The sequence below is a fragment of the Cervus elaphus genome, chromosome 2 (assembly GCF_910594005.1).
Source record: "Cervus elaphus chromosome 2, mCerEla1.1, whole genome shotgun sequence".
Classification (NCBI taxonomy): Eukaryota; Metazoa; Chordata; class Mammalia; order Artiodactyla; family Cervidae; genus Cervus; species Cervus elaphus.
Genome location: NC_057816.1, coordinates 444,196 through 468,359, shown reverse-complemented (window position 1 = coordinate 468,359; position 24,164 = coordinate 444,196). Strand labels below are relative to the sequence as shown.

At 57.6% G+C, this 24,164-nt stretch overlaps 3 protein-coding genes across 12 annotated transcripts; all 3 read left to right on the top strand.

Annotated features, from left to right (window-relative positions):
* The first annotated feature begins 9,128 nt into the window (after positions 1 to 9,128).
* SCT (secretin) lies at positions 9,129 to 10,524 on the top strand. Its single transcript, XM_043919319.1, has 4 exons — positions 9,129 to 9,584; positions 9,683 to 9,784; positions 10,051 to 10,143; positions 10,338 to 10,524. Exons 1-4 carry the CDS (start codon positions 9,508 to 9,510, stop codon positions 10,450 to 10,452), a joined length of 387 nt encoding a protein of 128 aa, XP_043775254.1. The 5' UTR covers positions 9,129 to 9,507; the 3' UTR covers positions 10,453 to 10,524.
* A 2,308-nt stretch (positions 10,525 to 12,832) lies between these two features.
* CDHR5 (cadherin related family member 5) lies at positions 12,833 to 20,008 on the top strand. Of its 10 annotated transcripts, none has more exons than XM_043922423.1 (15): positions 12,833 to 12,993; positions 13,387 to 13,562; positions 13,904 to 13,954; positions 15,462 to 15,554; positions 15,747 to 15,848; positions 15,937 to 16,047; positions 16,133 to 16,303; positions 16,853 to 16,943; positions 17,063 to 17,160; positions 17,253 to 17,453; positions 17,569 to 17,682; positions 17,760 to 17,844; positions 17,931 to 18,458; positions 18,957 to 19,165; positions 19,513 to 20,008. In XM_043922423.1, exons 1-15 carry the CDS (start codon positions 12,936 to 12,938, stop codon positions 19,915 to 19,917), a joined length of 2,493 nt encoding a protein of 830 aa, XP_043778358.1. In that variant the 5' UTR covers positions 12,833 to 12,935; the 3' UTR covers positions 19,918 to 20,008. The 10 variants fall into 10 exon arrangements, with proteins under 10 accessions (XP_043778358.1, XP_043778420.1, XP_043778409.1 ...); XM_043922485.1 differs by having other exon boundaries at positions 12,833 to 12,999; positions 18,408 to 18,458; positions 18,996 to 19,165; XM_043922474.1 differs by having other exon boundaries at positions 12,833 to 12,999; positions 18,408 to 18,458; positions 18,972 to 19,165.
* A 1,050-nt stretch (positions 20,009 to 21,058) lies between these two features.
* On the top strand, positions 21,059 to 24,130 carry IRF7 (interferon regulatory factor 7). The gene is made up of 9 exons (XM_043922551.1): positions 21,059 to 21,196; positions 21,394 to 21,673; positions 21,757 to 21,919; positions 22,004 to 22,211; positions 22,493 to 22,548; positions 22,645 to 22,822; positions 23,124 to 23,651; positions 23,724 to 23,842; positions 23,916 to 24,130. The coding sequence occupies exons 2-9, from the start codon at positions 21,654 to 21,656 to the stop codon at positions 24,081 to 24,083; spliced, it is 1,440 nt and encodes a 479-aa protein (XP_043778486.1). The 5' UTR covers positions 21,059 to 21,196; positions 21,394 to 21,653; the 3' UTR covers positions 24,084 to 24,130.
* The last annotated feature ends 34 nt before the right edge of the window (positions 24,131 to 24,164 follow it).

Sequence of the window (24,164 nt, the reverse complement as noted above, 5' to 3'; positions counted from 1 at the left end):
CCAACCCAACCTGCCCTCTCTGGCCCCTTCATGTCCCCCTGCAATGATTGCAGACCTCAGCCTGGGTCCATGCACCCAACTCCCCAGAGCAGCCTCTCCACCAGCCTGGACCACACTCAGTCACTCTCCAATCTACAACCGCTGCCTGACCCTTCCTCCTCCCCCAGGTGGGCAACCCTGATCCTGGCTCCATCACCCTGAGCAAGCTGTGTGCCCCTTTGAGCCTGGAAAATGAGCTCACCCCACAAAGCCTGGAGGCGGTAGCAGGAGCCAAGGCCACGAGAAGGCCACCCGGAGCTTAGCTGTCTCCAGAGTTCTATGTGCTCATTAGACACATCTTACCTGAGTCACGTCCTTCTCACAGAGAAAAGAAGCCCCAAAGGAGAACCCTCTCAACCTGCATGCCCCACACACGAGCTCCCTGTGTGAGTGAAACAGAAGACAAAGGCCCTGAAGAGACATACCTTGATGATACTCACAAGGGGCAGAGTCACAGGAGACCTGATGAAGGAAATGCGTGTGCAGGACGTGGTGTAGATGGGCACCTGGGTCCACATCGCATTCAATACCTCAGTCACGTTCATGTGGATCAGGGACAGGCAGACTCCTGTCCCTCCTGAAGCCTTCAGCAAGAGAACTCACAATACTAGTGACTTTTCTCACAAGACGAAAGTACAAGGCAGGCCTGGCTCTGTGATCTCGGATTGGGTGCCAAGCAGTGAGGCCAGCCCAGCCTCTGATCAGCGTTGAGTCTCCCTCCTTGTCCTCAGACATCTGCCACCGTTAAGGGTGAAAAGGCAGCCCAGGGACTTCCCTTGGTGGTCCAGTGGTTAAGCATCTGGCTTCCAGTGCAGGGAGGCAGGTTTGATCCCTGGTCAGGGAACTAGATCCCATGTGCCTCGCGGAAACTAAGCCCACGAGCCGCAACGAGAGATCCCGCAAGCCCCAAGCAAGATCTGTCACAGCCAAATAAAGAAAGAAATAAAACAGGCATGTGATGCTAAAAAACTGGAAATCTGCATACAAAGAAAATATATTTTTTTAAAAAAGAGTGAAAAGGTAGCCCAGACTGGGGAAAGAATGTAATATAGAAGCAATATGTGGTGTGTATGTGTGCTTAGTCACTCAGTCACATCTGACTTTTTGTGACCCCAGGGACTGTAGCCCACCAGGCTCCTCTGTCCATGGGATTCTCCAGGCTAGAATACTGGAGTGGGTTGCCATACCCTCCTCCAGGGGGTCTTCCCAACCTAGGGATCGAACCCGGGTCTCCCACATTGCAGGTGGATTCTTTACCGTCTGAGCCACCCGGGAAGCCCAAGAATACTCGAGTGGATAGCCTATCCCTTCAAAGGGTGCAGATCTGCAATGTGTAAGGATACCTGTCAAATCAACAAGAAAAGAAAGACAACCCATTTTAACAAAGGCAGATGTCTTGAACAGGCACTTTACACGAGAGGGTATCCTAACCCTAACTATGTTCAGTAGGCAAATAAGCACCTGAGAAAGTGCTCAGAGTCCTTAACCTTCAGGACATGACAATCAAAACCACAATGTGGGGCTTCCCTGGGGGCCCAGTGGTTGAGACTCCATGCTCCCACTGCAGGGGGCACAGGTTCGATCCCTGGTTGAGGAGCTAAGACCCTACATGCCGTGTGTGTGTGTGTGTGTGTGTGTGTGTGTGGTGTGTGTGTGTGAGTTGCTCAGTCATGTCCGACTCTTGGTGACCCCATGCAACCCCATGGACTGTAGCCCCCCAAGCTGCTCTGTTCATGGGATTTCCTAGGCAAGAATACTGGAGTGCAGCACAGAAAAAAAAAAAAAAAATCACGACATGTCTTGCAGACAAAAATGGGGAAAAATGTCAGATGTGTAATTTGAAAATATTTCCTCCCAGACTGTAGAGGAATACTGTCTCTTCATTCTCCTAACAGTGTATTTTAGTTATTTTTTTATGTGTAAAGTATGAACTGATGTGATTAATTGATTAATTTTTCTTGCCTGTGGATGTCTAGTTATCCCAGCACGACTTGTTGAAAAGACTTTCTCTCCATGGAATTGCCTTTGAACTTTTGTCCATAAGCACTTGACCATATTTCTGTGGGGCTGTTTCTTAACTCTCTACTCAGTTTCATTGTCCACATATCTTTCAACAATAGTATAGTCTTGATTATTGTGATTTTATAGTAAGTCATGAAATCGTGCAGTGCGGGTCCTCTAAATTTTTTCCTTCACATAATTGTCTTGACTATTTTAGTTCCTTTGTCTGTATGTATAAATTTTATTTTTAAAATATTTATTTATTTACTTGGCTGTACCTGGTCTTAGTTGTGGCATATGGGATTTAGTTCCCTAACCAAGGATGGAACCCGACCCCCTGCATGGGAGTTCGGAGTCTCAGCCAGTAGACCACCAGGGATGTCCTTGTGTATATGCATTTTAGAATCAGCTTGTCCATATCTACAAAAAAGCCCTGCTGGGAATTTGATTGGGGGAAATTTACATCTTAATAATATTGTCTTCGAATTCATGAATATAGTACATCTCTCCATTTATTTAGATAGTCTTTGATTTCTTTCATCAGTAATTCTATGAAATTGTGCCTTTGAAGAGCATTTCCCTGAAGTCATAAGGCATCTTTCATGTGCTTCTTGGTCGTTTGTACAACTTCTTTGGAAACCATTGCAAATCCAAGGCCATGAAGATTTGTCGCTGTATTTCCTTCTAAGAGTTTTATTTTATTTTTTTGTAAGACATTTTTTTTCCTTCCCTTTTCTGTCATGTGTGTGGCTTGTGGGATCTTATTTCCCCGATTAAGACTGGACTTGGGACCTTGGCAACGAGAGCACAGAGTCCTAATTACTGGACCACCAGGGAATTTCCAGTTTTATAGTTTTAGATTAAATAATTTAGATCTTGACTCATTTTGAGTTAATTTTTGTATATGGTGTGAGGTAAGGGTTCAGCTTCATAGGTTTGCATGTGGATGTTCAGTTATTCCAATGCCATTGAAGAAACTCTTCTTTCCCCATTAAATAGTCCTGACATCTTCACCGAAAACCAATTGATGGGACTTCTCCAGTCACACAGTGGATAAGACTCCATACACGCAAGGCAGCAGGCCTGGGTTTGATCCCCATTCAGGGAACTAGACCCCACGAGCTCCAACTAAGAGCTCAAGTGTTGCAGCTAAAGATTCTGTGTGCCACAACTGAGGCCTGGCACAGTCAATACTTTTTTAATTTAAAATAAATTGCTAGCAGATGTGTGGGTTTATATCTGAGCTGTCAGCTCTGTCCCACTGATCTTTATGTCTGTCCATAACACCAGTAGCATACTGTTTTGATTTCTGTAGCTTTGTAGCAAGTTTTTGAATCAGCCACTGTGCCAACTTTGTCTTTCTTTTTCAAGAACGTTTTGGTTACTTGGATTTCCTTGCAATTCCATACAAATTTTAGAGTTGGATTTTCCATTTATTAAAAAAAAAGTCATTGGGGTTTCAGTAGGGAGCATATTGAATCTGAAGATCATTGCTGAGCAAAGGCATCTTAACAATATTAGGTCTTCCAACCCATGAACATTAGATTGACTTATTATGCCTTCTTTAATCTCTTCCAGGAATGGTTTTTGCTTTTCAGTGTACAAGTCTTTTACCTTCTTGGTTAAAATCTATTACTAAGAATTTTATTCTTTTTGATGCTATTGCAAATGAATTACTTAAATTTTTTTTACTTATTTATTTATGGCTGCACGGGGTCTTTGTTGCTGCAGGAGGGTCTCCAGTGACCACGAGCAGGGGCTACTTTCTAGCTGTGGTGCGGCGGCTTCTCATTGCAGTGGCTGCTCTTTGTGGCAGAGCATGGGCTCCAGGTTGTGCATGAGCTTCAGCAGTTGCAGCACTCGGGCTTAGCTGCCCTGAGGCATGTGGAATCCTTCTGGACCAGGAGATTGAACCCATGTCCCCTGCATTGACAGGCAGACTCTTAACCACTGGACCATCAGGGACATCCCGTGAATTACTCCCTTAATATCATTTTTGAATTGCCCATTGATACTGTGTCGAGGTATAACTCATTCTTATATTTCAAGCTTATATCCTTAAACTTTGCTGAATTTGTTTATTAGTTCTAACAGGTTTGGGGGTTTGTGTTTTTCCCCCCAGTGTTCTCTGTGTATAAGATCATGCTACCTGCAAATAGAGATTTACTTTTTTCTTTAATCTGGCTGTGCCAGGTCTTAGCCGTGGCACGTGGGACCTAGTTCCCCGGCCAGACCTGAACCGGGGCCCCTGCACTGGGGCTTGGTTGTCCCTGCACCACAGGGATGTCCTCCTTTCCAATTTTGGAAGCCTTTTGATTTCTTTTTCTTGCCTAATTGCTCTTGCTAGAACTTCCAGGAAATGTTGAATAGAAGCAACAAAGGTGGGTACCCTTGTCCTTTTCCTGAGCTCAAGGGAAAGTTTTCAGTCCCTCCTCATTGAATATGATGTCAGTTCTGTGTTTCTCATATAAGGCCTTAATCATGTTAAGGAAATATCTTTCTGTCCCTAGTTTATTATCTAGTCTTTTTATCATGAAAGTGTGTTGATGTAATCAAATGCATTTTTCTGCATCCATTGAGACGATTAAATGTATTTCTCCATTCTATTAATGTGATGTATTACACTGATTGAGTTTTCTCTGTTGAATCACCCTTGCATTCCTGGGATAAATCTCCATTTGGTCCTAGTGTATAATCCTTTAAAAAGTGCTGCTGGATTTGCTTTGATCATATTTTGTGGAAGAGTTTTGTAATTCTAAAATTGATCCAACAATTTGATGCAGTTTTCATTAATCTCCTAATAGTCTTTTTGTAAACCTTGACAAGTAGATCTTAGAATTTATATGGAAATTCAGAAGGTCAAAGCACCAAAGAATTGTTGCTTTTGAACTGTGGTGTTGGAGAAGACTCTTGAGAGTTCCTTGGACTGAAAGGAGATCAAACCAGTCAAACCTGAAGGAAATCAGTTCTGAATAGTCATTGGAAGGACTGATGCTGAAGCTGAAGCTCCAATACTTTGGCCACCTGACTCGAAGAACTGACTCATTGGAAAAGACCCTGATGCTGGGAAAGATAGAAGGCAGGAGGAGAAGGGGACGACAGAGGATGAGATGGTTGGATGGCATCACCGACTCGATGGACATGAGTTTGAGCAAGCTCCAGGAGTTGGTGATGGACAGGGAGGCTTGGTGTGCTGCAATTCATGCAGTCTCCCATCCAAGTACTAACCAGGCCCGACCCTGCTTAGCTTCCAAGATCAGACAAGATCAGGCACGTTCAGGATGGTATGGCCCAAGACAGTTCATTCAGTCTCAAAGAGTCGGACGTGACTGAGTGACTGAACTGATCTCAGGAGGTCAAAAATAGCTAAGACACTCTTGAAGAAAAGCAAGGTCAATGAATTTGATCTGTCAGATATGAAGACTTATAAAACTACTGTAATTATGATAGTAAATTAACGGGGGTACTGTAGCTAAGATAGTAGGCAGGGTGACAGTCGGGCGGATGGCATGCATGGAGAGTGTGGACACAGATCTAAGTGCATAGAGAAGGTTGGTCCACAGCAGCAACGACACTGGAAGACAGTGGGGAGCCGAGTAGAAAAAAACAAAGCTTCAGTACTTCACACCACGCGCAGCATAAATCTCAGATCTGCATCTGAAATGTAAAATAATGATGCTTTGGGAGGTAATATATGGGGGCATCTCCCATATAGTATGTTAATTACTCAGGAGACAAGACATAGGAAAACATTGTAAGTTTCCTCATGTTAACGTGCAGAACGTTGTCCCCGTGCTCACCAGTCCTAAACTATTCATAACCTTTTCTCAGTCCCTATCAGTTTCCTGCTTTAAAAGACCCTTCTTACAGCAACTGCACCCTGTAACAACCTCCCCCTGACACCCCTTGGACTGTTCCCAGGCCCTGCCCTTCCTGGCTCAGGTTTAATAATTCAGATAACTCAGCTTGGTTGATCAGCCAGACTCCCTGACGATCTCTGTCGGGTAGCTGACAATTCAGAGTTGTTACCTTTTTGAGATACATACTGAAATCCTCATAGGTGAGCTGATCCAAGCTCTGAGATCTGTTCCAAAATTAAGTTGAAAAAATAGAGAAAGTCAGTAGGGGTAGGTAAGGTTCGTTGTAAATTGTTGAAGCTGAGTAATGGTACCTGGGAGTTTGTCTACTTTTTTATGTCTTTAATTCTCTATAAGGAGTAAAGTGATTTCTCTTTTTCTGCTCTGTAAAAGGGGACGTTCATTAAAGCCACAGAAAGGTTACACTCTATTACACGACTTAGCGACTAAACAGAACAACAAGTTTGGGCCCCAAGTTCATATCCTGAAGCACCCAGCCAAAGGTAGTCTAAGGCACACTGGCCTCTGCAGTTCTGTGAAAGAAGAGGTCACAGATCTGGAAGAATGAATTCTTTCCAGTGCCCTCCTGTAACACTGAATGTAGAGCTAAGAGTAGACACAATTAAACTTGACATTTAAATCTTAGTAGTAGTAGTGTTAGTCGCTCAGTTGTGTCTTGACTCTTCACAACCCCATGGACTGAAGCCTGCCAGGCTCCTCAGTCTATGGAATTCTCCAGGCAAGAATACTGGAGTGAGTTGCCATTTCCTTCTCCAGAGGATCTTCTCAACCCAGGGATTGAACCTGGATCTCCCACATTGTAGGCAGATTCTGTCCTCTCTGAGTCACCACGGAAGCCCATTTAAATCTTAGTTAAAACCCCCCAAAAAAGAATATTTTTGGTGATTTAGTATTCAGAGAATACAACTGTGTCACAGTGAGATATATTCTTAGGCCTTGAATACGTTCTCTGCTATGTTCTACTGTGAAAAAATAAAGCTGCTTTTTCTTCCTCACAATCTTGGACCCTGGGGATTCCCTGGTGGACCAGTACGCAGGACTCTGCGTTCTCACTGCCGAGGGCCTGGGTTTGATCCCTGGTCAGGGAACTAAGATCCAACCCTGCCAAAAAAAAAAGAATCCTGGACCCCGAAACTGGCCATTATTAGGATCCCCCACACAGAATGATGTCTGATCTGAGGCTTTGAATAAGCTATTCACACAACCTGACTGTTTTATGTGTGCCAAGGACCCAGCTGGGCTTGACATCCCGGGAAACCTTGGGGCTCTCCCTGGAATCTGTGGGTCCCACGTGATGTTTTGTCATGTAGCTTGTGTTGCAAAGTAGGGTCCAAACCAGGCCAGGCCTGAGCCGTGCATTGCTTGAATCTCCAGTTCCCATCAGAGGCTGGCCCACATTATCTGCTGCATTTCAGCATGAAATGCTGAGCCGGCCACACGTGGGTGTGGAGGACACCGGCCAGCAGCAGGCACAGCGGGAATGGCTGTGCAGACGCGATGGGGGCAGCTGGTTACAAATTCCCCTACGACTGGCACCCGCAGGCCTGCCTGCCCCTCCTTGCCTCAGCCCTGCCCGGCTCTGCCACTTGGGCCTCACCTCACCCTGTCTGTCCTTCTGTACTAGTGACCGCTTGGGACCTGGAGCCGCTGTGATCAGAGTAGAGTAGGACAGCGGGCTTGCCCTAAGCTACTGCCCACTAAGCTACTGTTGTTCAGTTGCTAAGTCATATAACAGGGTGGACCCTTTCTGTGGGCAGCAGGAGGCAAGCGATGGGCTTGTTCTGTATCCCCGATTATGGTGGTAGTCACTCGATCCAGACCTAAGTCATAATTTATCTTTTACTGTATGTTAATTTTTTAGAAGTCAATATGCCTGCATGCTGATTTTTTTCTTTTTTTTTTTCTCTTTTTTTTTTTTTTTTGATTTTTTTCTTTTTTTAAGATAGGAAGATCCTGCCTATGAAGATCTGCCTGGTCACTTGTGTTTGAGGTGCTAAAAAATCTGAATGAGTACTCAGGGTTTTGAGTATTCTCATGAATGTGATTAATTGGTCAATGCTGCTAAAGTTTAGGGGTTGTAATCTGCCAAATTTGTGCAAGAAGAGGCCACAGCAATTGTTCAAAAATACAAATACAGAAAACAATGAGATACCACGACCCATGCCCCGGTGGAAATGCAAAACTGGTGCAGCCACTTTGTAAGACTATTTGGTGGCTTTCTGCAACGCCAAACATACTCTTACCATGCAATCCAGCAATCACGGTCCTTGATGTTCACCCAAAGGAGTTGAAAACTTACATCCACACAAAAACCTGCACGTGGATGTTTATAGCAGCTTTCCTCATAATTGCCAAAATCTGAAAGCAACCAAAGCAACTCAAGATGTCCTTTAGTAGGTGAGTGTATCAGACAATGGAATATTATTCAGCACTAAAAAGAAATGAGCTGTCAGCCCATGAAAAGACATGGAGGAAACTTAAATTTGCGTAAGTGAAAGAAGCCAATGAGAAAAGGCCACACACTGTATGACTCCAACCATATGACATTCCTGAAAAGGTAAAACTACAGACAGTAAAAAGGTGAGGTGCTGGGGACAGAGGGATGAACAGGCAGGTGGCATGAAGGGGATTTTTAGGGCAGGAAAGCTCTGTGAGGTAGCATCCACACTAGCGGATTCGTGTTATTACACATTTGTCAAAGCCCATAGAATATGTAACACCAAAATGATTAGTAACAGAAAATCCCAGATGTAGTTAACAATAATGTACAATATTGGTTCATCATTTGTAACAAATGTCCCAAATGAATGCCTGGTGCTGGGGAGCCTCTGTGTGTGTGTGTGTGTGTGTGTGTGTGTGTGTGTGTGTGTGTGTGTGAACTCATACTTTCAGCTCGATTTTTCTGTAAACCTAAAACTGTTCTAAAAAACAGTCTGCAAGCTACTATAAATGCACATGAAGTTTAACACAAGAGCTGCTGGTTTACAACTCCACTGATTCGATTTGCAGTTTCTGTGTAAGGATTTCAGAAGTGCTGGTTGTAGAAGGGCCGAGGCAGGCTCTGGTCTCCCGCCTGGAGAAACGCACAGGAAGGCCCAGGCGCCCCAGGCCCTAGTCTCTCGCGGCCGCAGTGCCCACCCCCAACCGGCCTGCCGCTCCCCGCGCCCTGCCGCGTCCCAAGACTGGGGAAAGGTTACTCGGTCCGCGGCTTCGGGTGGCCTCGGCCTGGGTCCCCTCCAGGCCCTCTGGACAGCCTCATCGGCCCTCCGCTGGCGCCTCTAAACTTCGCACAGGCCGTTCCCCCGCAGGTTCCGCTCCTCGCCCCCACAGGGGTCCCCCGGTCCCCGGGCGCCCGATCCCCGCCGGCCTGCCGAGGGGCGCCACCGCGGCGCTAGGGGCGGGCGGGCTGCCGGGGCGACAGCTGGGGGGGCGGCCCTGACCTTCCCGCGCGATCGATGGGGCGCGGCTCTGGCGGCGCAGAGCCGGGGCGGCGCTGACCCCCGCCCGCCCGCCCGCCTGGCTCCCGCTCCGGGCGCCGCTATAAAGGGGCCTGGGCCTCGCGGCAGCTCATCCCTGTCCGGCGCACACCATGGCCACACTGGTCCTGCTGCTGCTGCTGCCGCCGCTGCTGCTCGGGGGCTGCGCCGCGCGCCCCGCGCCGCCCAGGTGAGCCTGCGGCCCCGGGGCCTGCTCCCACCCCCACACCCCATCCTGCCCCTGCCCGGCCCTGACCACCCGCGGCCGCCCTCCCGTCCCCTCCGCAGGGCCCCGCGACACTCGGACGGGACGTTCACAAGCGAGCTCAGCCGCCTAAGGGACAGCGCGCGACTGCAGCGGCTGCTGCAGGGCCTGGTGGGGAAGCGCAGGTGAGGGGCGGGGCCTGGTGGAGAAAACGCAGGTGAGGGGCGGGGCCTGGAGGGGAAAGGCGGGCGCGGGGCGGGGCCTGGAGGAAAAACGCGGGTGAGGGGCGGGGCCTAGAGGGGAAGGCGGGTGAGGGGCGGGGCCTGGAGGGGGAAGGCGGGTGAGGAGCGGGGCCTGGTGGGGAGCGCCGGTGAGGGACTGGCGGGGGACAAGCGACGCGGTGGGGGAGCGCCCCGACTCCAGACTAACCCTGACTTGGGGTGGGGGGCAGCGAGCAGGACGCAGAGAACGGCACAGCCTGGACCAAGTCTGCGGAGGGCCCGCTCTGCCTGCTGTGGTCGGACGCGCCCACCCTGCAGGCTTGGTGAGCAGTAGCGCTCCCCCCATCCCTCCTCCAGCGACTCCCTCCCTGAGGCGCCCTGGGTCTCGGGCACAACCGCGGTCCAGGAGCCTGGGAAGGGGATGCTGCGGCGCTGGTGACCAGAGAGGCCTGCTGTCCCCAGGCGGGCGTGGGCTCCCGCGCCAAGCCCCCAATCCTTAACCCGGCTGTCTCTGCAGGGCGCCCCTGAGGCCCCCCGAGGATCAAGCCTGGTCTTTCCAGATGCCTCTTGCACTGAAGGCAGGGGTCATGGTGTCCAAGCCGGCCGTCCCGACTGCTGAGGGGACCCGATGAGGCCCTGAGGAAGAAGGATCCTCCAGCGGGGCCTGGACAGAGGAGGGGGTGGGAGGAGGGGGAGGGGTTGCATTTGGCACCAATAAAGGAGGAATTCAGACCCTAGCCCCGTGAACTCTCTCTGTGCACTGCGGTCTGGTACCCTCAAAGCTCCTGTGGGGCGCGGCTGTCCAGGGAAGGAGGATCCTGTCTCTGGAGTCTAGGGCCGTGGCCACGCCCAGCTGTCCTTTAAACCTGGGAAGCCAGCGAGGAGCTTCATCTGCCCACTTCCTTATCTGCTGCCCATCCCCTGGGCTCCCTGGAAGCTGGCTGCACCACTGTCATCCACACAGCAAACATTCAGAGACCGTGGGGGACTCACATGTCCCCCAGCTCCTTTCCCAGGGAGGGGGGCAGTGGTGAGGGGGCAAGGGTGTTGTTCTTCAGTCTCTCAGTCGTGTCTGACTCTCTGAGACCCCATGGACTGCAGCACACCAACCAGGCTCCCTTGTCCATCACCAACTCCTGGAGCTTGCTCAAACTCACGTCCATTGAGTCGGTGATGCCATTCAACCATCTCATCCTCTGTCTTCCCCTTCCCTTCCTGCCTTCAATCTTTCCCAGCATCAGGGTCTTTTCCAATGAGTCAGCTCTTCGCATTAGGTGGCCAAAGGATTGGAGTTTCAGCTTCAGCATCAGTCCTTCCAATTAATATTCAGGGTTGATTTCCTTTAGGATTAACTGGTTTGACCTTCTTGCAGTCCAAGCGACTCTCAAGAGACTTCAATACCACAGTTCAAAGGCACCAATTCTTCGGCACTCAGCCTTTTTTATTGTCCAGCTCTCAGCTGGACATGAAAAACCATAGCTTTGACTATATGGACCTTTGTAGGCAAAGTGACATCTCTGTTTTTCAATATGCTGTCTAGGTTTGTCATAGCTTTTCTTCCAAGGAGCAAGCGTCTTAATTTCATGGCTGCAGTCATTGTCCAGAGTGATTTTCGAGCCCAGGAAAATAAAGTCTCTCTTTTTTTCCATTGTTTCCCCATCTATTTGCCAGGAAGTGATGGGACCAAATAAGGAGGGTAACAATATATAACCTTGATGTACTCCTTTCCCAATTTTGAACCAGTCCATTGTTCCATGTCTGGTTCTAACTTGCTTTTTGACCTGCATACAGGTTTGGCAGGGGGCAGGTAAGGTGGTCTGGTATTCCCATCTCTTTAAGAATTTTTCCACAGTCTACTGTGATCTGCACAGTCAAAGGCTTTGGTGTAGTCAATAAAGCAGAAGTAGATATTTTTCTGGAATTCTCTTGCTTTTCCTATGATCCAATGGATGTTGGCAATTTGATCTCTGGTTCTTCAGCCTTTTCTAAATCCAGCTTGGACATCTGGATGTTCTCGGTTCACGTATTCTTGAAGCCTAGCAAGGGGCAAGGACGGGGCAGGGAGGCTTAGCCGAGCAGGAAGAAGTGACAGGCAGGAGCCGTTGCCCAGGAGGCCACTCCCCAGTAGGAGGACCTGAGCATGATCTCAGCCCCACAGCCCAGCCTGCTGTCTGGCCTAGCGCCTTGACCACCCAGGGCCTGTGGGGCAGGGCCGGTGACGACACCCCAAGAAGTGCTGGGGTTGCAGGAGGCCTTGGAGGACCAGGGGTGCAGGCAGGGCTGTTTCAGGAAGGTGTTTCAGGCCAGGAGGTGGGGAAGACTCCACCCCACACTGCCTCCAGCAGGCCCTTCTCCCCTTCTGGACCCCACCCTTTGGTGTCTCCCACCTACCGAGCTTAGGTGGCCAAGGAAATGGAGGCAGGATGCTTGGGGACCTGGGCTAAGGTTCCTCACCAGGATGCCCCTCTTTTGGCACCCAGGGTGCACCCCCAGAGCTGCCAGCTGCCCCTGGAACACTGCCATCTCTGTCACTGTGGGCTCACCCAGCCTTGCCTGGAGGAAGCCAGCTTGTTTCTGGGACAGGCAGGGGAGTCCCTGGGACACGAATAACCTTCCCCTTCCAGACCTAGAGGGTTGAGTAGGGGAGAGGAGGTGGGCCTGGACCTCACGGGGCTGACTACTGGCTCTGTCCTGTGATGGTTCTGGCAGAGGAGCCCAGCAGAGGGGCATCCCACATGCGGGGGACACAGTGAGCACAGAAGCCAGTCCCCCCCGGCCCCCCAGTCCAGGCCCCAGTTCCCACTCCCCCTGCCCAGCTGTGAGCTCCTCTGTCTCAGGGTCTGTGGGGCGAGAGCCATCAGCCCCTGCACGTGGCCTGGATCTGGTCTCCCCCTCTTGGCGGTCAGAGGGGCCTGGCTGGCGGCCTACGGGGGCCCCCTTGGTGGAGGCCAGGCCTGTGGCCTGGCGGTTGTAAAGGACCATAAAGTGGGGCGGCGCCTGGCGGGGGCGAAGGTCACCCGGGAGGAGACTGCGCCAGGCAGCACCGGGCGGCTCAGCGGGTCCTGGACAGCAGACGGGCTCGGACCCTCCACAGCCGCCCGCCGCCACCGCCCAGATGGGGACGTGGGTCCTGCTGCTCCCGCTGCTGTTTGCAGCTGTGGCCCAGGCCCAGGGTACAGGTGTGGAGCGGACGGGGGGCGCTGGGCGGGGCGCGGGGCCCTGGGCGGGGCGCCGGGGGGCTGGCCAGTGGGCAGGGGGCTGGCCAGAGGGCAGGGGGCTGGGCGGGGTGTGGGGGGCGGGCCAGCGGGCAGGGGGCTGGGCGGGGCGCGGGGGCGGGGCGTGGGGGGCTGACCAGCGGGCAGGGGCCTGGGCGGGGCGCGGGGGGGCTGGCCAGTGGGCAGGGGGCTGGCCAGAGGGCAGGGGGCTGGGTGGGGTGTGGGGGGCGGGCCAGCGGGCAGGGGGCTGGGCGGGGCGTGGGGGCGGGGCGTGGGGGGCTGACCAGCGGGCAGGGGGCTGGGCGGGGCGCGGGGGGCTGGCAGCACCGACCCTTCCTCCCCAACGTCCAGTCTGCTCCGTGAACAAGACGTCCCTCACAGTCAAGGAGAACACGAACCCCGGGGAGCCCCTCCTGGACATCTACGTCCCCGAGGGCCAGCAGGTGACCCTTGGACCCTCGTCCACCCTTTTTGCGTTTCGGATCCAGGGGAATCAGCTGTTTCTCAACGTGACCCCGGACTATGAGGTGCGGACAGCGGACCCAGGTTGGCTGTGCCCGTGGGGGCGGCAGGGACGCCCTGTGGGACCCACCTGGGCACTGACACTCCTCCCCAGAGAGGGGCTCTCTGGGCATCTCTGGGTCTCAGTTTGCCCAGGGGCCTTCGGGCCCCCAGGCTTGGCTGAGGGCCCGGTCTCTGGGGCGGGCCCCTCAGGGAGTGAAGCTGTTGGGCCCTGATGCTCGCTGGACGCAGGGCAGGGGACAGGACCCCGAGCCAGCACCTGCCGTGCTCCGTCTCCTCAGCTGGGAGATGGGGACAGTCGGCGGGGCCAGCCGGTCAGGTGAGTCCCACACCCACCCCCTCACAGGCGAACACAATGCTGCTGGCTCACCTGGAGTGCAGGAGCGGGGACGCCGTGGTGAGTGCGCCCCCAGACCCCTCCCACCACCCCGAGCCCACCCGCCCCTGACGTTAGAGTGCCCTGGCCTGAACCTCTGTGCTCCACCCTGCCTGGCCGCGGTCACTCCCTGCTGACCCCGCCCGGTGGCGTGTGTTCAGATGTCACCTCTGTGCCAGCAAGGCCACACTGCCTCCAGCAGACTGTGCCTCGAGCTCCCAACCCCAGCCCAGTGGGTCCCCCAAGCCCACCGGAGAGGCACCCCGCCCGCCAGCTCCGTCCTCCCCTCCCCCGTCCCTCCCCAGCAAATCTGCTGCCTCTGCCTCAGGCCAGGTCCTGCGCACCCCGGGCGTCCACCTGGGGCCCTGTCAGCAGCATCTTCCAGCCGGTCCTTGACTCCCCCCGTGGCCCCACCGAGCCCAGGGCGCAGCAGGAGAAAGAGTCTCTCCTGTAAAGGGATCCCGAGAGGGGTCCCCGCCTCCCGAATGAAGCGAATCAAGGCAGAACGGTGCCCGCCCCCAGCCGGCTCCCTGGATAGACACATCCTCGGAGAGGCGCCCACCCTTGCGCTCCCTCCCCCGCAGCAGCCGGCTCTTCGGTTTTCCCTGAGTCCCGTGGGTGCCCGCAGCCGACATCATAGCGCACCACGGAAACCTCAGGATGAGCCTCTAAAAGATAAGGCTGCTTCTTAACGGCTCCGCTCCCACGGTGATGCTGTCACCCCAGGGAAGGCAGGGACCCCTCAGCAGTACGACACCCCGTGTCCCCACTCCCCTGGGGCCAGAGGCGTCTGTGACAGTTTCTTGCCTGAATCGAGTCACCAGCAAGGCCCACCTAGAGCAGCTGCTGAGGTTGCTCCCGCGTCCCTTTCACTCTTCGGGTTTCCTGATTTCCCCTGTTTCATGTTTGAAGAAATTTGATTGTTTTGCCATTTTCCTCATTTTGGGGCTTTGCTGGTCGCACCCCACAAGGCCTGTGTTATTTTTCTCCAGGTCATCCACACCTCTGTCTGTACTTTTTATTTATTTTTAATCTTTATTTTTATTTATTTACCTGCACCTGGTCTTAGTTGTGGCACATGGGGTCTTTAGCTGCCGCATGTGGGATCTATTAACAGTTCCCTGAAAGAAAAGAAAGTGAAAGTCGCATCTGACTCTCTGTGACCCCGTGGACTATATAGTCCATGGAATTCTCCAGGCCAGAATACTGGAGTGGGCAGCCTTTCCCTTCTCCAGGGGATCTGCCCAACCCAGGGTTCGAACGCAGGTCTCCCGCATTGCGGGCGGATTCTTTACCAGCTGAGCCACAAGGGACTGGGGATCAAACCCGGGCCCCCTGTGTTGGGAGCTCGGAGTCTCAGTCACTGGACTACCGGGGAAGTCCCACACTTCTGTGCTTTTAAAATCACTTTCTGTTCCCTGTCTGTAGCGCCTGGAGCAGGAGCCCCAGGTGGAGAGCTGTCTTGGGTGCACCCCAGCATCCGGAATGAGCTCACCCGGCCTGGCCGGGGACCTTCTCCCTCCCCCAGGTGACTCAGCTGAAGGTGTTTGTGTCCGTGCTGGATGTCAATGACAACCCGCCCAGGTTCCCCTATGAGACCAAGGTCTGGGAAGTGCCTGAGGTGAGCGGGAGGGGGCGGTGGCCGGTACCATCTGGGGCATCTGGAGGCCAGGGTCTGAGCCTGGGGGTCAGGGTTGTGGGGCATGTGGAGGCCAGGGTCTCAGCCTGGGGGTCAGGGTGATGGGGCATCTGGAGGCCGGGGTCTGAGCCTGGGGGTCAGGGTCACAGCCAGACCAGCCCATCCGTCCCCCAGGACACTCGGGTGAACACCACCGTCATCTCAGAGACAGAATTGGAGGCCCAGGACCAGGACAAAGACGATGTCCTTTTCTACACCCTCCAAGAGGTCACCCTGGTCAGTGCTCCCAGCTCCCTGCTCTGGGCACCGCCACCCGCCCCCCACCCCGGTGCATCCTCCCCGGCTGAGTCCCCTACCTCCCTAGGGTGCCAGCAGCTTCTTCTCCCTGGTGGGTGTGAACCGACCAGCACTGCGGCTGGACCGGTCACTGGACTTGGAGAGGTGGCCGAACATGACCTTCCGGCTGCTGGCCCGGGTGAGCAGGCCACTCCCACCCACGGCCCCGCGCGAGGCCTCAGCCCCCAGTGCCCGGGCCTGATCACAGGGCGGGGCTGTTGCAGGACACACAGGAGGAGACCACGGAGCCCAGACACACAGCCACAGCCACCTTGGTCCTGGAGGTGCAGCCCGTCGACCTGCGGCCCCCCTGGTTCCTGCCCTGCAGCTACTCGGATGCTTTCGTCTGCATCCATGCCCAGTACCGTGGGGCTGTGCCCACCGGCCATAGACTGGTACCGGGGGACCCCAAGGAGCAGGGTGGCAGGGGCGCGGGGCCTGGCTGCCGGGGGCTGGAGTGCTTGTCATTTTCAGGGAAGAGTGAACATTCTTTCATAAACCAATCTTGCCCCAGGCCGTGGTGGCCAGGGCCTCTGAAATGCCAGTGAGGGAACTGGGTCCAGTTGTCCTCAGGGCACAGCCAGATAGCCCCCTGGGACCCAGCGAGTGGCAGTGAGCTGGGGGAGGATGCTGGGGAGGCTTGGGGGCCATTGAGGCGCCGGAGGGCAGCGGGGCCTGGCACGGCCACCAGGTGCACCCTCCCGTCCGTGAGTGCTGCCTCTTGAGACAGACATGCATGTTCAGATTGATCCAGTGTCTCTGGGCAAACTGACTCATTAGCACCAGATCCAAGGAGCTGCGGTGGAGGGTGGTGCTGGACGCCTGGGCTGTGTCCCTGGCTGCCCACGGGTAGCGACCCCTGGCCGCCTGGAGGGGCGCAGGGATGCCAAGCAGCGGCCACAGCACCAGCCCCAAGGGGTCCTCGCCCCTCCCTGTTCCCACAGCCAGGCCCCCTCATCCTGCATCCTGGGCCCGTCTATGCTGTGGACGGGGACCGGGGCATCGACCAGCCCATCAAGTACAGCATCATCAGTGGTGAGTGGGCAGCAGCCCCCAACTTCCCTCTCCAGGGAACACCTTGAGCCCATCCCTACGTGGGCAGACCTCAGGCCTCCAGAGGGGACCCAGGCCAAACACTCCCTCCGTCCTCTCAGGAAACGAGGATAGCACGTTCTCCATCAGTGCCGACTCGGGCAACCTCACCATGACCAAGAGCATCCCCAACGCCAAGACCTTCCTTCTGGTGGTCAAGGTTCGTGCCCGCACGAGGCCCTGCTCGGGCCCACAGCTATAGGACACGCTGTTCAAGGACTAGCTGGTCACTGTTGTCTCCCAAACCCCCAGGGCGAGCAGGCTGATAACGCCCGATACTCCGTGACCCAGGTCACGGTGGAGGCCCAGAACGCCAACGGGAGCGTGCCCCACTTCACCCAGAGCCTGTATCGTGGCACTGTGGGGCTTGGCTCCGGGGTGGGCGTGGTCATCAAGGATGCAGCTGACCCCTCCCAGCCACTGAGGATCCGGGCCCAGGACCCTGAATTCCCAGTAGGCACCGCCTGTTCCTTTGGTCTGCCTGGCCTCCTGCTGGCGGGGGGGGGGGGGGGGTATGGAGCAGTTTGCGGAGCAGCCTGGGCCCAGGACTAACTGGGGCCACATCTAGGACCTCAACTCAGCCATCACGTATCAAATCACCAACAACTCCAACTTCCGAATGGAAGGAGAAGTGGTCCTGACTGCTGCCTCACTGGAGCATGCCGGGGTCTTCTATGCCGAGGTGAGAGGTGGGCGGCGGTCTCCGAGGGCCAGGGGTTCAACTGGAGCCCAGGAGGGACAAACCCCCTTCCTGTCCAGGTCAAGGCCAATAACACAGTGACTTCAGGCACAGCGGCCACGGTCGTGGAGATTCAGGTCTCAGAACAGGAGCCCTCTCCCACAGGTGAGCCTCCCAAGGACCCCAGGTTGGCAGGGGGAGGGCTCCTTTTTGGGGGCAGTGGCGAGTCCGAGCCCTGTCCCTGGCCCCAGGCCCCCCAGGCCCCCCCACGTCCCCAGAGACGGCAGGAACTACCAGACCCTCGAGCAGCACCACTTCGGAAGTCCCCCGGCCCCCTGAGCCCTCTCAGGGGTCCTCCACGACCAGCTCTGGAGGAGACGCGGGCCTGCAGCCCTCCCCAGGCACCACTCTGGGGCCACCGGCCGCCTCCACGCCTGCGGGGCCCCCCAGTGGGGGAGCCAGCCCCACCCCCCCCGCAGCCTCACCCAGCGGGGGCTCAGCAACCAGACCCTCAAGCGGCCCCACTTCAGAAGCCCCCCGGCCCCCTGAGCCCTCTCAGGGGTCCTCCACAACCAGCTCTGGGGGGGACACTGGCCCACACCCCTCTTCAGGCACTACTCTGGGGCCACCGGCCTCCTCCATGCCTGGGGGGCCCCCCAGTGGGGGAACCAGCTCCCCCCCAACCTCAGCCTCACCCAGCGGGGGCTCAGCACAGACCTCGAAACCAGGAACCTCTCCACCGACGTCCCCTGGGTCCAGCAGGAGCACCTGGACTCCAGGTAGCACCCCCATTACCCTTGAGTCACCCTTATGCTCCCTGACTCATGACTGGGTCATCACCGTGGGGCACGGTTGACCCCAGGTCAGCCCAGCATGACCATGAAATCCCAAGGGAGGTCTGTTCCAGTCTGGGGGAGAGACAGGTCCTAAGGGTGCCAGGAGTTAAACTGGAGAAGGTGTGGGGGTTGGGGCAGAGCCGATTCGGGGTTCAGTGACCCCCAGTTCCCAGCGTCATTCAGTCCACGGGCTCCGTGCCGCACGCATCTCCTTGCTGGAATAGTGGCTCCCTTAGCCTCCCACTTGGAACTGGCGGGCACTGACGCCCCCTCCCCACCCTCTCCAGCAGCTGGGCCTATTGGGCTCCCTGTGGGGGATCAGTGTACCCACCCCTGGGAACCTCAGCCCTTGGTGCCAGGCCTGGCCTGCCCTCAGGGTGTCCTGAGCTTCCCGCAGTTCAGCCTGGGACTGCTTGGGGTGTGAGAGTAAGTGGGAAGCAGTCACATTGCCCGCAGGGACATCTGAAACAACCCGAACAGAAGGCAGGCCAGACGGAGGCCAGGCTGGGGACCGACGCTTCTCGGAGGGAGAGATGGCGGTACTGGGTGGAGTGCTGGGTGCAGCGCTCCTCTTGGCTCTGATCGCCCTCACGGTCCTCGTCTACAAGCACTACGGCCACCGACTCATATGCAGCTCTGGCCGAGTGCTGGTGAGGCTCTGGGCGTAGGGGCAGGAGCTGGAGGGCCAGGAGAGGGGGGGGTGCAGAGTCGCGACTGGAGACGCGACAGAGAGCAGCTGGAGTCGGCGGGGTGGTGGAGAGGGGCAGGGTGGAGAGCTGGGCAGCGTGAGGCAGGGGTCAGCGTGGGAGACGGAGGGAGGCCGGTGGTCAGCGTGGGAGATGGGGCGCAGAGGCGAGGAGAGCGGGGTGGGGACGCCACAAAGACTGGGGAGCAGGGTGGAGGGGCAGAGCGCCCGTCCCCCAGTGTCGGGGGCGGGGGGCAGGGTGGCCAAGCCCAGCTGGCGGCTGGCTGACTGCCGGCTCCTGCCCACCCCTAGGAGCCGCAGCCTCAAGGCTTTGACAACCAGGCTTTCCTCAACGACTCCGACGACGCGAACTGGGCGCCGGCGCCTAGCCCTTCACCCAGCCACGCCCAGCCGGAGCCCCCGGAGCCCAAGCCGCCCAGCCCTGAGACCCCGCGTCGGGTCCCAGAGGCCCCTGCGACGGCCGCGGACGGGGGCAGCCCGGCGGCCGTGAGGTCCATCCTGACAAAGGAGCGGCGGCCTGAGGGTGGCTACAAGGCCGTGTGGTTCGGAGAGGACATCGGCGCGGAGGCTGACGTGGTGGTTCTCAACACGCCCGCCTCGGAAGCCGGCGGCGCTGGCGACTCTGGCAGCGAGGGCAGCGGCGACGAGGCTGCGGATGCCCAAGACGCTCCTGGTACCGACTCCATTCACTTCTAACGCCGCCTCCCCCCAGAGTCTGGACCCCGAGAGTCGACTTGGTGGCTGTCCCCACACTCCACCGCGCAGAATAAAACATTTTCGGCTCTGCGGGGACGCGTGGCGTCTGTTGGCCGCCAGGGGCGCTGTGGGAGCCGCGAGGGGCGGGCTGGTCCCGGCACTGCTCTGAGCGCCAGGCGCCGGTTCCCGGAAACCACCTGCTGCGCGAGGGGCTTCCCAGGCTTGGTGCCAGCTGGTGGCCAGGAAGTTCCTCTCCTGGTCTGACCACGGCCGACTCGACATGGAGATTCTTCGTCTGGGGGAGGCTGAGGAGCCACCTGGCCAGGAGCCCCCTCAAGGACTCGTGTGGGAGGGCGTGGGCTCCGGGACCATCCCGAGGGTCACACTGCGGCACCTGTGGCCACAGTGAGTGCAGTAAATGCTCTGGGGCGCCCGCGGAGGCACCTGGTCCAGGTGGCTGGACCGATTGGCGGTGGGGGGTGTGGCCCAGAACGACGGTGGCCACGAGCCTAGGGTGGCACGTGGAGCTGGTGCGTGCACAGAACAGAGGCTATGGACGAACGGAACCCAGAGTCACGGAGTTGGGGCCCGAATCCCCTGACTGGTTTCCTCGGGGCGGCCCTCAGGCAAGACTTCCGCCCCCCGACCACTACCGTTCCTTCCGGGTCGCCGGTGTTTTTCCATCCCTTTCCAAGTATTTTAATCTCGGCAGTATTTGAGTATTCTTTTTTTTGTGTGTGTGTGTATTCTTGCGTGAGTGTCACCGGATAAGAATCCAAAGAGCGCGGCCGCAGCCCCTCCCACGCGCCCATCACCCGCTCTTCCGCTCTGCGATGCGCCAGGTTTTGTTTCTGGAACCCCCGCCTTATCCCACGGCCTCTCCCGGGACGCTGGTTGCTGGCCCCAGCCCCCGCTGCGCTGGGTGAGCGAGGGGAGCAGCTGGGCAGCACCGGGGCTGAGTCCAGGGTCGCCGGGACCCCCCGTGCCGCCTCCCGCCGCAGCGGAAGAGCACGACCTGCGCACCTGCGCTCGGCCCCGCCCCCGGCGCACGTGACTCCCTCCACGGTCCCTGGAGCCCCGCCCCTTCCCGGCCCCGCCCCGGCCCCGGCCCTCCACTATAAAGGTGCTCGCTCGCGAGCCCCAGGGGAGCAGTCTCCCCACGGGTGACTCCTGAGCCAGGTACTGGGGAGACCCAACTTGGGAAGAACTCGAGTGAAGGCCTCGTCGGACTCCGGGGTCGATTCTCGGAGCAGTGACCGGAGGTCGGCCGGAGGCACAGGTCCGGGACGCGCTCCGCGGAGCAGTGACCAGGAGGGGGCGGGCTGCACGGATGACGGCGCGGGGCCCGGGTCCGGGACTCGGGGACCTGGACGGGGAGGTGGCGGTGACGCGCCGCGGGGCGTGGCGGGTTAGGTTTCGTTTTTCCGCAACGCCGGGTTTCGTTTTCCTGCGGCCGTTCCCGTCACGCCCCCGTAGGGTCCAGCTCGGACGCCGGCTCAAAACCTGTTGACGCCTCGTGCGCGCGCCGGCCACATCCAGCGCGGTCTTGGCCAGGACTCACCTCCGCAACGCTGTGACGCGAAGCCCGCTTCTGCGACCTCTAACACCCGGGACTACCTGTGGAGACTCAGACAACCCTCCTCTTTCCTGCGCCAACCCCCAACCGCCCCGCGACCCCAGCCCTCTGCGCGGAGGGCGTGACGCTCTCTCCAGGCCTAGCCTTTGCGGAGGGACCAATGGCCGAGGCTCCAGACCGGTGAGCCCGCCTGCCTGCCCCGTGCCGGCCCCACGCCCCCGGCGGCCCCCGTGCGCCCTGACACCTGGCTGCTCCGCCCGCAGGGGAACCCCGCGCGTGCTCTTTGGAGACTGGCTTCTGCGCGAGGTCAGCAGCGGCCGCTATGAGGGGCTACGGTGGCTGGACGCAGCCCGAACGCGCTTCCGCGTACCCTGGAAGCATTTCGCGAGGAAGGACCTGGGTGAGGCCGATTCGCGCATCTTTAAGGTGAGACCCCAGCTCGGCCCGGGAAGGGGAGGGCCGGCCCCGGCCCGCATGTCCAGGCCACGTGCTCCACACTGTCTTTCTCAGGCCTGGGCCGTGGCCCGTGGCAGGTGGCCGCCCCGCAGCGGTGGAAGTGCCCTGCCGATCCCTGAGAGTGCTCTGCGGGCCTCCTGGAAAACCAACTTCCGCTGTGCGCTGCGTAGCACGCAGCGCTTTGTGATGTTGGAAGACAACTCGGGGGACCCTACCGACCCTCATAAGGTGTACAAGATCAGCTCCGAGCCGGGGGATGGAGGTGAGGAAGGCCGGGGGGTGCTGCCGGCAGGGGGACTGTGCTGTGTCCTAGGAGTAGCTGCTAAGTCAGATTTTAGGTTTTAGAAACTGGCGCTGGAGAAGCTGGTGCCAGATTATTAGGGGGGTGGCAGGACTGGAGTGAAGGGGTCTGTGTGAGAGGAAGCGGATGGGCCCGCTGGGGCTTGTGAAGGGGAAGCGCAGCCCAACTTCCGGGAGCAAGGGGGGATTGACATCCAGGCGCCTCACTTCAGTGTTTCCCCAACCCTAATTCTCCCTCAAAAGGCCTAGGCTTTGACCAGGGGGATGACAAGGCCCTAGAAGATGCCCCACCTGCAAGGGTAAGGCCCCTTTGCACTCCTGCATCTTGGGTTGGGGCTGCTCCCTTCCTGGGCCTGGGGGCAGCTCATTTATGATGTCGCTGTCCTCTTCTGCAGGGTGGGCTCCCTGGGCCATGCCTGGCAGCAGATACTGGTGAGAGCCTGGGGCACCAGCTGAACCCTGAACCCTGCCCCCCAAGCCTAGCTGGAGATGCCGGGGACCTCTTAATCCAGGCGCTGCAGCAGAGCTGCTTGGAGGACCATCTGCTGGATCTGATCCCCTCAGAGGCTCCTGGTGAGGGCCTGTTGCAGGGGGTGGGGGGTGCTCTACCCTGCAGGGACAGGCAAGGCAGCAGAGTGCCTGGAGAGAGAGGGTGGGCCCAGGGGAGGGGGTGCCTGGCAGGGATGGTGCTGGTCACAGCTGGGCCAGTATAGCTGGGCCTCTGCAGACCCAGAGCCCTCTGCTTGGGAGCTGTACCTGCCACAGAGAAGGTGGGGCCTCCAGCCTCAGGCCACAGCCCCAGGAGCCAGGGAACGTGTGGGAAAGGGAGGAGCTGGGGGCCCAGGTGTCAGCTCAGACTTCTCTTCCTTTCCAGATGCAGGCCCACCCCCAGAGCCCTGGCAGCCCCCAGAGGCGGAGCCCCACATGGAAGCCTCTGCCAGTGCCTGCACCCCAATGGCAGGGGAGCCACCCCTGGCTGGCCTTGGCTGCTCACAGCTTGGTCTGCAGCCAGAACCCAGCCTAGGGGCCCTGGACTTGACCATCCTGTATAAAGGCCGCACGGTGCTGCAGGAGGTGGTGGGGCGTCGGAGCTGTGTGCTCCTGTACGGCCCCCCTGGTGTAGCTGGAGAGGCTTCAGGGCCCCAGCAGGTCGCCTTCCCCAGCCCTGCCGAGCTGCCCGACCAGAAACAGCTCCACTACACAGAGACGCTGCTGCAGCACGTGGCCCCGGGCCTGCAGCTGGAGCTCCGGGGGCTGTGGCTGTGGGCCCGGCGCCTGGGCAAGTGCAAAGTCTACTGGGAGGTGGGGGGGCCCCTGGGCTCAGCAAGCGCCTCCACCCCTGCTCGCCTGCTGCCCAGGGACTGTGACACGCCCATCTTTGACTTTGGCACCTTCTTCCAAGGTTAGTGAAGCACCTGCCCTGGGGCTGCGGGCCCTCTGTGCCCCACCCCCTCACCAGAGCCCTGTTCCACAGAACTAGTGGAGTTCCGGGCCCGGCAGCGCCTCGGCTCCCCGCACTACACCATCTACCTGGGCTTCGGGCAGGACCTATCGGTGGGGAGGCCCAAGGAGAAGAGCCTGGTCCTGGTGAAGGTGAGGGGCCGGGTCCCCGGGAGGGGGAGGCTGCACACAGCCCCCACCTGGCCTGACAGCACCCTCCCCGCAGCTGGAGCCGTGGCTGTGCCGGACGTACCTGGAGGCTGTGCAGCGCGAAGGTGTGTCCTCCCTGGACAGTGGCAGCCTCAGCCTCTGCCTCTCCAGCTCCAACAGTCTCTACGAGGACCTGGAGCACTTCCTGGAGCATTTCATGATGGAAGTGGAGCAAGCTGCCTAGGCCAGACCCCCAACCCCTCCCAATCCAATAAAAAGATCCTAAGGGGACTTCGCTGGCAGTCCAGTGGTTGACTCCACACTT